General features: G+C 44.8%; 2 protein-coding genes across 6 annotated transcripts in view; one reads left to right on the top strand and one right to left on the bottom strand.

Moving 5' to 3' along the window:
- PROS1 (protein S) overlaps window positions 1-3,541 on the bottom strand; it is a 34,973-nt gene extending 31,432 nt beyond the window's left edge. Inside the window, exon 1 of the mRNA XM_050912320.1 lies at window positions 3,463-3,541. Within this exon, the coding sequence (XP_050768277.1) occupies window positions 3,463-3,541 (79 nt within the window). The remainder of the gene's footprint in view (window positions 1-3,462) is intronic.
- Window positions 3,542-9,659: 6,118 nt separating this feature from the next.
- ARL13B (ADP ribosylation factor like GTPase 13B) overlaps window positions 9,660-13,830 on the top strand; it is a 42,945-nt gene continuing 38,774 nt past the window's right edge. For 4 of the 5 annotated variants that reach the window (XM_050914351.1, XM_050914342.1, XM_050914362.1 and 1 more), the window contains exons 1-2: window positions 9,660-9,729; window positions 10,453-10,523. In XM_050914351.1, the coding sequence (XP_050770308.1) occupies window positions 9,671-9,729; window positions 10,453-10,523 (130 nt within the window). In that variant the 5' untranslated portion in view covers window positions 9,660-9,670. The remainder of the gene's footprint in view (window positions 9,730-10,452; window positions 10,524-13,830) is intronic. The other variant, XM_050914358.1, reaches the window with a different exon arrangement.

The following is a 13,830-nucleotide window of genomic DNA, read 5'->3' as shown; positions in this document are numbered from 1 at the left end:
CTTATTAGAAAGAGTAGCTAATCAGGCCCAGAAGCTGAAGCGAGAATAGCTTTCAAGTGACAGATGTAACTAAAACCACACCATCCTAAACACATTACTTAAAGGTCTCTATCAGGGGACTGGGAACACAACTGAAGCACTCTGAAGTGCTGCAACATTGGATAATGACCTGAGGAAACCTTTCTGTTACAGCATCCTAAATGTATTTGATGTGGGATAAGCTTGTAACTCCAAACTCATCTATTTGCTTTCATTCTGGGAAGATTAATCTTTCTGGTAACGCAGTAGGTAAGATTTCCTGAGCTTAAGGTGGATGTACTACAGCATACCTCCAAAGTTTTGAAGCACATCTTTATCTCAGAGAGCAACCAGCAAGCTGCTTAGAAATGCAAGGAGAAGTCAGCTTGTGCCCTTCCCCACTAATAAGTATATGAGCAGGCAGCAGTCTGGTATTTGATGATTCATTTCTTATTATATATATGTTGATCTACATGGTGGTCTTACTGGAGAATGGAAAGAACTCTGTAAGGTGAAGACTGATCCTCAAGGAAACTGCCTGGAGAAAGAAAAGTCTTATCTTACTTTCTGGGCCCCCACTTCCAGAAATTCTTGGTACAAAAGAAATGATTCAAGCCTGCTTTCCTCTTCTACTGTTTTCCACTTTCACAAACCTTAAGGTATGCCATAAGTACATCTCAAGGGCTGTTAACGTATTTCAGGAGCTGGATTTGGATTCTCTGGTTGTTACGTATCCTTCATACAGCAGTTAGGAGGAGCAAGGAATTGGAAACTGCTGCAACTGTGGATCTCCTAGACCTTTTCTCTCAATCCATGAGCCCACCACTAACATATCGTCTGCTGGGAGACTGGCAAAAAGCACGGCAAGATGACAGGACAAAAAGGACCTCATGAGAGCTCTTCTGAGCCTTAACTGCTCTGGAAAGCATACCCAGAAAAGCATTTTGATAATTTATTTATCACCAACTGCTGCTAGCAGTGTCATTTTAATTAACTTGGGTAAATGGCTGTATTTGTCATTACATAAAAGCGGACTAATAAGAAGGATGCAGAAAGTCCATCTGTTCTAAGGCAAAAGGAGTGACAACAAAACAGTAAAATTGTGCATTGCACCTGCTGATTTTGTTTACATTGGAGATTTCTACCAGCGCAAGCATGCTGACATAGCTTTGGGGCAGAGGTTCTGTGGTGTAGATGAGGCCTAATTCACAGCTGACTTTAAACAATCTTGTTTTGACCTTTAGCTACATCATTCTCATTTCGACAGTTTTTCAGTAAATAAAGCACAGGAAAATTTAAAGCGTGTGCAATGTTCTTGAGGACATTATATCAGATATAACACTGCCTACCTCATGTTTTCAATACAGTGAGGTAATGGAAACAAGTCTGTTCCCTTACAACACAGCAGTTCAGCCTTCTCCTAAGCTGATTTCCTATGACTTTTGAGTTTAAATAAAACATGTAACTCAATGCAAATTCCATATTTTTAGTGCAGGTATTTCAATTCCCATGCACAGAATAAGTAGTGTATTTATTCAACTGTTTTTTCCTTACAAAGATTACGATAGGACCACTATTTAAAAAAAAAAAAAAAATCCTGACTGCTGCTGCCAGTTTGGTTACAGGAAACTCCAGCCCACTTCTGACCCTGCCAAACCAATGGTTAACCCTTAATGAACTCGGTGTGTTTCATCTGGTTATCACTGAAGCCTTATGGAATTCAATAGCCTTACGATTTCAATAGGTGTTGTACAGACACTGTGTAGTGATTACTTATCAAGCACCTGTTTAGAAGTAATGCTACTGAAAAAGAAAAAAAATGGGGGGAGAGGATAAGATTCAGTGGTTCCTTACAGCTGTTTTGTAGTGCAAGATACAACTATAAACCTGCCCTAATTGGGCTAGTTAAACACAGCTTAGAGCTGCTTGCCTAATAACCCAGTTGTGGAAAGCAGTTGTAGCCTACTAGTGCTCTTTCCCAGAAACTCAGAAGACCCGATAAACTGAATAAAAAGGACATGTGATGCCCCTGTAGAAAGTGGCATCATCTTGTTTGTACAGCTGTTATATTACAATCAGCTCCATAATTCCAGCGAATAGAGTCTCCCAAAACGCTCATCAGTGACATAAGCTTTATGCAGCCAACAAAATAAAGCCAACCAACTGCTAATGTTTGCCTGTTCCTTCTCCATCTTATCCAAAACGTGCCCCTCACTGGATGTTGGACCAAATGCAGCTGCACTAAGACTAGCAAAGAGGCGACTTTTCTTTATGATTATTGAATATTACAAGCTGCATTATTAAGATCTGTTTTCTCTTTTTTTTCCCCCATTCCAGAAATCCCTGGCATTGTTCAGAGCCAGGGATAGGAAACCAGACTACATGGACCACAGAAATTTTGCATGAGTAGGACAACTTCTAATTTCCCACTGTTCTTAAAAGAGAAAACTGACAAAAAGGTATGCAGCGGGGAAGATAAATGGAACAGAAAATGTGACGAAAACAGGAGGAAAGAACATTACGAAATATTTATTAGAAGATTTATTTTTAGGACTTGTTCAAAAATAAGTTATAAAATGAACTTTCGTCTTTCCATACCGTTCCCTTCATAGTCAGAATCCCTAGCATTCAAACAGAACTCTGAATAGTAAACATTAGGCTTTTCTTCTGCCTGTTTAATCATTAGTAAAACACGTCAGAAACAGGCTTACTTTGAGCTGCAATTCTGCTTGTTCCAGATACACATTGTCTTCTTTTATTACTAAGCTCAAAGACTTTTGTGTCAAAGACATAAGCTGTGATTATTTTTTTTTTTTTTAATCTATATGCGAGAGCAACTAGTTCTTACCTAGGCTGACAGGTCTGAACTTATCAAGAGAGTCAGGGCTGCTTGCCTGGACTCCACAATAACGCCGCTCTCCTGAGACCATGATCTACCGAGTGTTGCTCTTCGAAGCGAACCACGCGCTATTTGGAGGCACGCCGTCCCCTGAGCTGCAGCGCTGCGTTTCGGCCGCAAACAGCTTCAGAGCCGCGACCAGCCCCAAGTTACAGCTCAGCTGCCCCAACAGTAGCCGCTGGCTTCGAGAAAGCAGCCAAAGCCGACGGGATCAAGGCGCTCCACCAACGCGGTGGCTCACTGGCACCTATCCGGGAAAGGGAGGACGCGATGCACCGGACCGGTGGGGAGGGCCGCCCTCACCGCACCGTTCCGGGCCGCTCCTCGCCTCGGTGCTTGGGGCGGCCGCCTGCGGCACTCTGTCCCCACGCTCACGGGGAACGGCGCCGGCCCCCCGGTCGGCAGCTTGCCCCGGGGCCCCTCGCTCCCGGCCCCAGGCGCCCCCGACGCTGAGGGACGGGCGGTTGGGAGCGCGAGGGGCGCTAACGGACACCGCCCGCGCGTCCCGGCCCTGCTCGCCTTCCCCCCCGCCTTGCCTCACTCACAGGTCGCGGCCTCCGCGAGGGCGATGGCCACCGCCAGGCCCGCCAGCAGCGGCAGGCACCGCCTGCCCCGCGGCCTCATCGCTACCGGGGGGGCGGCCAGGACCGGGCACGGCGCCTTGACTGCGCGGCGGCTCCTCTGCACGGCGGCCGGGGCGGCGGGGCTGGGCGAGCCTCTGGGGGCGGGAGGGAGGGGAAGCGGGGGGGGGGGGAGGGGGGGCGGGGAAGGCTGGGCCGTGTCCGGGCAGCGTTGCCCTGCGGGAGCATCAGCAGGGCGCCGGGGGCAGCGCCGCGGGCGCACGGGCGGTTCGCGCCTGACCCGCGGCCGGGCCGGGCCGCCCCGGGGGGCGGCGGCCGCGGCAGCCGGGCACACGGAGGTCCGCGGGCATCCTCCCCGGCAGCGGCTCCCGGCGCGCCGCGGACAGCGGGCGGGAGGGCGCAAACCAAGGAGAGCCTCGCACCAGCGGGAGGGTGGCAAAGCGGGGCCGGCAGCGCCCGGGCGGCGGTGGGCATTACTGTAGGGTCGCGCCGTCGCCGGGCACGCGCGCCGTTGTTTACTTTCGGGCGGGGGGACCGGGGGGAGCGTTCTGTCCGAGCCCCCTTGCAGCTGATTGGCTGATCGTCTGCGGGCACCGGGGAAGCCGCCCGCTCCTATTGGTTAGTGGCGGGCCTGCCCTCTCGCGCTTCTCCGCCCGAGCGTTGGCGTTGCCTGCCTTCGCGCTCCGCTGCTGCCGACAAGTTTGTCCCTTCCCGTCTCCCGTTAGCGGTAACCAGGGGTTACCGGCCTGGTTACGCGTCCCCACCGCCTCGGAGATCTCGGCTTCGACCAATGAGCGGCTTCGCGTGAGCGGGGTGCCGGGCACGTGACCCCAGAGCTGCCGCGTCGGGTCCGGCGCGGCGAAGCCGAGCGGAGCGCCGCGGCCGCCGCCTCTCGTTCCCCGCGTTCGGCCGCGGCCTCCCGTCGCCCAGGGCAACGCCAGTCCCGCTGGCCGCCGCCGTGGCGGGGACGGGCCGCGCGGCGCGGAGCCCCCTGGGGCGCGAGCGGGCAGCGCGGAGGCGTTAGCGCTCGAACTGCGCGGCCTCATCGCCTCGCGCCTCCGCTGAACGACCGGTGAGTGCCGCCGCACGCGCCGGGCGGGGGCGGGGGACGCGCAGGCGGCGGCGGCTGCGGGGGGCTGCCGGCCGCCGCGGTCGCTGGTGTGAGGCGGCTGGTTGTGCGGCTCGCCCCCGGCCCGGCCTCGCCGGGGCCTGTTTTCCCAGAAGCGGCGTGTGCGGCGGGCTGCCGGCGGTGCCGCGGGAGAAGGGCGAGGCTGGCACCTCAGGGTCGGAGCTGAAGCTCGGTCGCCCCGCGGTACGGCGGGGTGCCTTCTTCAGGTGCTTGCGCCTCCGGGGAGGGCCCGGAGTAAGCCTGCTCTCGGCGGGGCTAGGGTATCTGCCGGGCGGGCCGGCGGGTGAGGTCGCCGCGGTGGAGGGGTCGCCCCGCCAAGCTTGGGCCGAGCGTCGTGCTCGGCTCCCGGCCGGCGGAGCTCGAGTCGAGTTTCTTCCAGCTCCGCTCCGGTCTCGCCGTATACAACAGATCGGTGTGTGTCCGCAATGGCAGCCTCGGGCTGTGGGTGTTTGGCAGCCTGCGTGTAAGTTTTTTAAGCAACAGAGAGTAGATCTTCTCTGAAATGCTGATTTTATAAAACAAAACACGTACTTCCACAGTGGAAGAGACAAGCAAATTAAACATGCTTGAACCAAAGTCTGGATTTTAGGGCTGCTTCCTTTTTGGAAGCACAAGAAGGGTAGGAACGTGGCTAGAAAGTGTGGAAACTCACTTGAACTGCTAGTCTTGTAGTAACTTTTTACAGAAGAACTGATGGTCCTAGAGCTATTTCTCACAAATACTTGTATGCTTCAGTCTTTCAAGACGTTGCTGTTCTCACTTGCACTTCATGCACCTGTTAACTACACTGCAATTTTGGCAGAGAGGATGGTGTTCAGATTTTTGCTGAATATGCCTTCTTCACTGTTCAGTCACTTGGTTTGCTGTTCAAATATAATACAATACAACTAAAATACTGTGTTCTTAAAATTCAAACAGGTCAGGCAAGGAACATCACAGTAAGAAGTTAAATAATTAAACTTTATGAGGAGGGTCAGCTCTAAATGGTTTGTTTAATTGTGTTTTAAAGAAAGTGAGAGCTTGATACAAATGAAAAAATTCTCTACCATAAAAGCCTCTACCAAACAGAGAACATTTAATGTAAACTGACAGTGAAATGTGTAAAAGGTGCTTGTTTTGTACTTTGATATGGAAGTAGATAAACTTTTTCATCAGATGACTTTGGATGTTGGACTTGCTGGTACCCAGTACTTTGGATCACATAACATATGGGCTGCTAAGTAGCTCTTGATCTTAATCTAGAGTGTTAAGAGTTAATGCAGTTATCTGTCGTGCTTTTCTTAGTCTCTGTAGTACACTTTTTCTGTTCTCTTGCCTAAAAATGGGATCCTTGACATTCTTAGTCCTTGACACTTGTGCTGACCTGCTACCTAAATGGTATTCTGGCTTCACTACGCAGTTTTACATATTTCTGAGCTTGTGGGCATGTTGGTTTTTCTTCACCTCAACAAGCATAAAGAGTTCAAGCTGACAGATATAATATCTGGAACAACTTCTGAATGTTGTTAATGCAACATATAAAATACATGTAGTATGTTCCATACGTATTTCAGAGATCAAGTCTCTCCAAAATAGCATAACACAATGTGATTTGCCTCCCTACCATAATTTTCTCAGCAGTGTTGAATGCCCTTTCCTCCTATAGTAGCATGTTTTGGAAATTTTTTATCTTATTAGTCACCTCCCGCCCACTCCCCTTTAGAGTTTTGTATTTAAACAAGATTCCTCTGCTATGACATAGTCCTCTGCTCTTCACTCTTTAACAAGTTTTCTCCATCTCGTGAATCCCATTTGAATGTTATGGGCCATATCTGTGCTTTAGAGCAATTTTGTGACGATTTGCAAAGCTAGACAATCTGTATAATATGGGATGGGAGTTGTTCTGTGGTGATACTCAGGCACTGAAAATGTTATGTTTTTGTCAGTGCGTTCATTGAGCTGTTACATTTTGCTTTTCAGCAGAACTAGCTGAAAATTTGTGTAGCTATGTTCTCAAAGTTAGCTTTGTTGGTACTTGCTTGTGGGTTGAGGCACTATACTCCACTGTATGTGGGGTTTTTTGAGTTTTTTTTGGATTTTGGATTCTTCAGAGCCCAATTTTAATGCTTGTAATAGTTGTAGTCATCTTGCTCTCCTTTTTAGGAACTTCTCAGTTTTTCATACACTAAGCTGTCCTGTGGAGAAGCTATTCTCAGCTGCTCTCGTATAACAGAATATAAATATTTGAGAGTATCTGTTGTCTCTGCTCTGGAAGAAATCTGACCTGTTTCTGATGTTGAATGATGGCAGATCCGCACAAAGGCATCCTTGAATACAGCAGCTTCATAAGGAGGAGTTCTCAGTTTCCACCTGTATAAATTATCTAAACCATCATAGTTTGTTAGGGACAAAATATGTTTGTTAGGGATAGTTCCTCAATTTTTTTTCCACTTTTATTGGTCTAGATTGGGAAGGTGACAACTTTGGAAAGTTGTTATAAGATTTAATTATTCAGTTTTCTGCATCTTTTGAAATTACCTTAGTTTGAGGTTAGTTATCATTTAAAATATGAAAGGAAATTCTTTGTTTAAAAAAAAAAAAGGAATTTTGAGAAACAAGCTTTAGGAAACTTGCTGTGGCAATTCAAAGTGTCACTACTCTCAGTTAATCTGCTCATGGAGGCAAATTAGCAGAAGGGAATATCTGTCTATGTCTCAGCTGCTCTGATAGGAATCCAGCTGGGTTTTTTAGCTTAAGCTGCTGATCAAAATGGGAGCTAAGATGATATGAGCCTTTGAGCTGAGGTGATAGTGTACATTCCTTCTGCAAGGGTTGTAATAATCTCTGGAGGAGAGATTGGTATGTCATTAACCACCATCCCCTGTCCCATGACATATGCACAGATATTATTGCCCTATTCCATAACCTCCCCACCCCACCCCTTCCCAAAATAAGAACAATTGATGACTTGGGCTTCATCTCTGGAGGTGGTCACTCAGGGCAGGGGAAGTGGCATGTTGGACTGTTGGGTGCCAAGACCCACTTGTGTTGAGTCACCGCCACGCTCGCTTGGCTCCTCATGAGGCTTATCCTCTGGTTCAAGTAGTTCCTGCTGTACTGTGCCTATAACATACAACTCAAATCATGGGTTATTTTCCCCCAAGTTTAAATCTTCTTGAGATACACACTGGATTTCCCCATCCTTCCACATGACCCGCCAAGTGCACTTGAGCAAACATAATCCCACAAATGGCTTTGCCTTTTCCCAAGGGAAGAGCAACCTAAACAGCCGTTTCCAGCCACTAACAAGCGCTGGACTCTAATATGCAGTAAGGTAAGTAAGCTCAGTGACCAGCACAGGAGCCTGCCAATTAACAACTATAATGTGCTCAGATCAAAGCTGTCACTATCTTTAGCCCCACGTTGGCACCAAGAAGGACTGTGGTGGGTCGACCCTGCCCAACAGCTAAACATGCACCCAGTGACTTGCTCACTCCCCTCTCCCACAGGATGGGGAGAAGATAGAAGGCAGATGAGAAGACTCGTGGATAGAGATAATGGCAGTTTAATGGGGAAAGCAAAAGCTGCATGCTCAAGCAGAACAAAAAGAGGAATTAATCACCACTACTCATCACTGGGCAGATGTTCAGCCACTTTCTGGAAAGCAGGGCCTCAGCACACTTAATGGCTGTTGGGGAAGACAAACGCAATAACCATGAACACTCTTCCTTCCTCCTCTTTTCCCTGAGCTATTTTTTGCTAAGCATGACATCATATGGTATGGAATATCCCTCCCATCAGTTGAGGCTGGCTGTCCTGACTGTGTCCCCTCCCAACCTCTTGCCCACCCCAGCCTACTGGCTGGGGGGAGAGGGGGACAGGGCAGAGTGGGAAAGAGAGAAAGCCTCGATGCTGTGCAAGCACTGTCCAGTAATAGCCAAAATATTCATGTGTTATCAGCAGTTGTAGCCAAAAATCCAAAGCGCAGCACCATACAGGCTGCTGTGAAGAAAATAACAGCCAGACTCAATACATCATCCGATCAGGGACATTGTGAATTTGAACTCGTGAAGTAAAATTGCCCAAAGCTTGCCAGTTAAAGGCCTTTACCTGAACAACTACCATTGTTCGCAGTAGGGTTATTGTAGCTGAATAACTAAGGGAGTTTTAAAGCTTTTGCGTGTTTGTGCACTTGACTGCATGGTTTGTGTAAGCTTTACTGTTTCATAGCTAAGTGTGCATACAAAGAAATAAACATGCACATGATCACACAGTTATTCTCCATTATTTGTTCCATAGAGCAACATCAGAAAGAGGAATATTCTCTGTTTCTTTCTCCTGCTTGAAGAGTAGAAAGTGGGATTGTAAAATGATGGAAGTACTTGATACTACTATTTAATTTAGTGACAATTACTAGATATTAAGTTGCCAGTTCCTCAAAGTGCTCACTAGAGAACCCAGTTTGCTTGTTTTGGGATCTTTTTGTATAAAAGAAATTGACAGTTAAATGAATATACTTAACAGGTAGGACATTCTTTGTTTGCTTTTAATGTCTTATCCTGCTATGTTCTTACAAGCCTTACTCATACTTGAAATTGGTCCTTATTTTCTGTCAATCAGCAGAGCTGTGGGATGTGTTAGCGAGGCAAGCACTGGAATTTCATAGCTTGATGTGTCCTTCTGCTCCAACTTGCAGGTTTCCTTATGTGCAGTGGTCTTGCATTATTATTTGGTATGAGTACTGTGTTGTTGCTGCCGAGATATGTAAAATGGGGGCAGATGAAATGTGAGGAGATGGAAAAGTGAAAGACATAATGAGACTGTCATGGGGCTGACTGAATATGACACACTCTGAATAGACAGGCTGCTGCTAGGGAAATGGCTTGCCTTGGTTATACATAGGGGCTAACTATGCATTTTTTCTTTTTTTTTTTTTTTTTCTTGCTAGCAGTGACAAGACAACATCTGGGCCTCTGCAGTCTCTATCTCAGTCTTCTTGAGTTGTTCTGGCCTGTCCACATTGTTTCTGTAGCTTTCGTGGCTCTGGATGGCTAGTGAAGAGGAATGTTCAGTCTAATGGCCAATTGCTGCAGCTGGCTAAAACGGTGGCAGGAACCTGTCAGGTAAACATGTGAAAAAAACAATTGAGGTACACACATACATATGTTTTTCCTATTGCTTTGCTTAAAATCCTATCCTAGTATAAATTCTAACCTGTATTCCAGTTTGCTAATATATTGTACATACTCAACAACACTGGTTTGCACATTTGCAGTCTAGATTACTCCTGCTTGAAACAAAGGCACGATGAGTACCACTGCCGCTTATTTACAGCATCTGATGTTGTCTACACAAGTGTTGTATACTGTATAGTGTTGTTCAGATGCGTTGGCTGAGACAGGAATAAATTTCTAGTATAGGCACAACTTTGAGGCAGAGAGACGGTAAAAATACAGGAGAACGGAAATGAAATTACAGAAATTGTTAGAGACCATGACCACACAAAAAAAAGGATAAAATTTACAGTACCATGAAATTAAATTTCAGCAGGCAAATAGAAATTGAAAGTAAAATCATTGTCTCGTGAAACTTACAGCACAATATTAGACTTCTCATTTCATACCTTGTTCTGCTGTTCTGTCTAATCAGATGGTTTGACATATTGAACACCAGATACACAATTGTCACAACGCCTGCTACTTGGTATTTTGATACCTATTCTTTGTACTACTTTGTGGTAAATTTGCTATGCATATGTTAAAAAACTTAATAAAATAAGTGATGTCTAGCTAGAGGAAAAAAAGATTTGAAATATCTTTTTTTTTTTTTTTTTTCTCCTTATGGAGGAAGGTGACACTAATAATGGTGGGTCTTGATAATGCTGGTAAAACTGCTACAGTCCGAGGAATTCAAGGAGGTAAGCAATTAATTTGTTTATCATCTAAACGGAGCATTGAAAGAGAGAGTATAATTAATAATTTTCCATCATTTTGATCTAAAAAATATTGCTTCATCTCTTCATTTATCTCTCCTTCCCATATTGTTGAAAGAAAATTTTGATGATTGTACCACCAAAAGTGGTACAAACGTGGTTGCCAAAGTGAGTATGTCACAGGCCCCATTGTATGAAGACCTGCAGCTGAGAGAAAAATTAAGGGGTCTTACCTTTGACATATAAAGATCCTGATTTTTTATATCCGGCAAGTCAGGCTAGGGTGACTTAAAAAGTAGGTGCTCCCAGTAATATGCTTTATGCTCAGGAGAAGTAGCAGAGCAAGCTCTGCGTTTGCTCATTAGCCACTGCACTTAACATCATGGTTGAGCTAACGTAGACCAAGTCAGTGGTAGTTCAATAAAGTTGCTGCCATTCTGGTACATCTTTTTCAAAGGTAGTAGTATGGTGTAGAGGCAAGGTAGATAGTATGGAGAGAGCTGCCTCTTCAGACATTGCACTGCGTAGCATTAGAGCCCTTAGTCCACTGAGACAGAAAAAATTAGTCCATTGAGGTGTTTAATTGTCTTGGAAACACTAAGACCAAATGTTCAGAGTACCTTGGTGCTTACGTGCCTTGAGTTGACCACTGTATTGTTAACTATGCAAAATGCTAAATTGCAACAAAATCTGTTCTGGGTTCTTGTTTGAATTTCATGAGCATCACGGTGTGTTTTTGGACTAGAGTAAGGTTTTTTCAGTAGTTCAGTAAATAGGTGAAGGAACTTTGTAACTGCGAGCAAGCCATCTGTCTCCATCAGTAGCTTTAAGTGAAAGAAAGTGTAGGACAAAAACTCTGAAGGCTGTAGACCACATTCTAATTAATAATTACTTTGAATTAATGCAATGATACAAAATATTCTAGTTAATGATGTGTTTCACATCTTAGTATACATTAGAGAAATCAATGGCCCTGGTTTTTTTTTTTTTTTTCTCTTGTGTGCATGTGCTAAAGTTGCTTTCAGGTGACCATCCAGTAACACGTATACATCAGTAAACTTTATATAAAAATCAGTATTTAAAAAGCAAGTATGTATATTGAGGAAAAGGTTCAAAAGAAGGAATTTGCATGTGTATGTATATAACGTAAAGAATGGTTCTAGTGATACATATTTTATATCATTATTTATCACCAGAAAAGCACTAGCAATTTTCTAGGCACTTACTTCAGTAAGAGACCACTTGATTTTGGAGCATGCTTTGCACTATCCAATGACACATGCAAACAGGATATAATTTGAGATAAAACTTGTGCTTATGGAAACAAAAATTCTCTATTTCCCCCCCCCCCCCCTCCTTGTGGGATTGTCTTTCTAAATAACTTTCATCTTGTGTAATAACAAGAGTGTACTTAGTGTTTTGGCAGACTTGGAGACTCCACCTTGACTTTCTGTTTATGCGTGTTATGTAAGTTCACGGACTTGCTAAAGTGTGAATAAAGTTATGAATATTCTCTCATTTATATTCCTCAGTCTTTGCCCTGAAAACGAGTGCTTCGTTATTTAGCCTTCCATTCTGTTTCAAAATCAACTTTAATGCCTTTATCAGCTAAATGTGACAGTTATTTCTAAAAGTCCTTTTTTTCAGGGAAAAAATGGGATAAAGATGGGTATTTTTAAAGCGAAACTCCAGGAAAAGATAGTTCTGACTTCTATCACTGTTTCCCAGGGCTTGAATAGTGCTTGCCTTAGAAAGCAATTTTTTTCTTTCCTTAACAGGGCTTGCAGAGATTAGAACTTTCCGTTGGTCTTCAGGGTTGATAAAACCAGTATTTTTGGCTGTGCACCAGTCATACAGGTGGTATGTAGACTGTATGAGGAGACAGACTCCTCATATGGGAGGAGACTGCAGCTATGGCTGCTGGGTTTTAGCAGAAACCAAATATATTTCAGTTCTTAGCACTCTTAAACCTAGGCAAATCAGCATGGTCACCAAAATCATATTTGCCAAAATGGATCTGCAGCTTATATGGCAGACCCTGTTTTTACATTGAAGACTGTTTATTATTGGAGACCTCACCATACAATAAGAGCAGATGTTTCAGCAATATCCCCTTACATTCAGCACCATCAATAACTTTCACCCTTAACCAACCCTCATGTTCACATTGTTCTCTCTTGTAAGAGCACATGCTTATGGCTCACAGTGCAAAACGTTCTTCAAAATAAAGTCTGCTCAGTTTTGAAGCTGTAGTTTTTCACAAATGGGGGTCCCAGACCCTACTCTTGCTGGAGTCTTTGCTTACACTGTTCTGGCCAAGGAGACTGTTCTGAATCCTCATCTCGGCTGTGTGTGAAGGATTCTCTCACAAAGGGAACGTGGTAGCAGAAGGCTGGTGATTTAGCTTCTGCACTGCTCTTCAGAGCTCAGTGCTTTTGACCATGCCTTTATTTCTTCCTCTCAACAAGCTGAATTTCACATCTGTTTCTCCTGCCTTGTGCTACCAAGCCACATAAAACAGTCGCAGAGATCCAATTAACTCACCCCTGCAGAGACACCTTAGTGGTGTGAGGCAAGTACAGGTTTTCTTTGCCCTCTGGAAAGGGAGACAGCAAGCAAAATTATTAAATATAAAGCTATAGTTTTTGGCATATTGCATGGCAAACTAAAAAACAGAAAATAAAAATAAACAAACAAACAAAGCCCAAAACCTGACGTTGAATAAAGGACATCAAGTTTACATCTCAGAAGAACATGGTTTCAGTCACTTCATATCAGCCCTTGGTTTGAGCTTTTGAACCTGTTTTGGTAACCATGAGGGATAAAGAATAAATTTGGCAGAGCACAAGGCTTCCTAGGTTATAATGCATTAACAGTTTTGTTTGTTGTCCTTCTCAAACTTGGATTAATACCATGCAAATGCTGTATAACTGTTCAGATGGGAACATTGGTGGTGAGGGGGAAAGTAAAAACTGCAGTACACTGAACACCACTACAATTTAACTGTGGTGTTAAATATTAAAAATTGCATTTTTGGCTTCCCTCCCCCCCCCCCCCCCCGGCTCCTATCTAAATTAATGTAAAGTAACTGGTTGAGAGACTAGTGAGTTAATTTGAAATTACCTGAGGAAAGGGAAAATCTTAATGTAAAAAATGTGATTAGCAATATGGTGTCACTTAACAGGGAGGATTTGTTCCATGTTTTTAAAATATGAATTTTGCTACACAAATCACAATGTAAAGTCCTCTTTAAATAACTAAGGACACTTTTTACTGAAGGCTTTCTTCTTTG

This window comes from Gymnogyps californianus, chromosome 1, assembly GCF_018139145.2.
Source record: "Gymnogyps californianus isolate 813 chromosome 1, ASM1813914v2, whole genome shotgun sequence".
In the NCBI taxonomy this organism is placed as follows: domain Eukaryota; kingdom Metazoa; phylum Chordata; class Aves; order Accipitriformes; family Cathartidae; genus Gymnogyps; species Gymnogyps californianus.
This window is presented reverse-complemented; position numbering and strand designations above follow the sequence as displayed.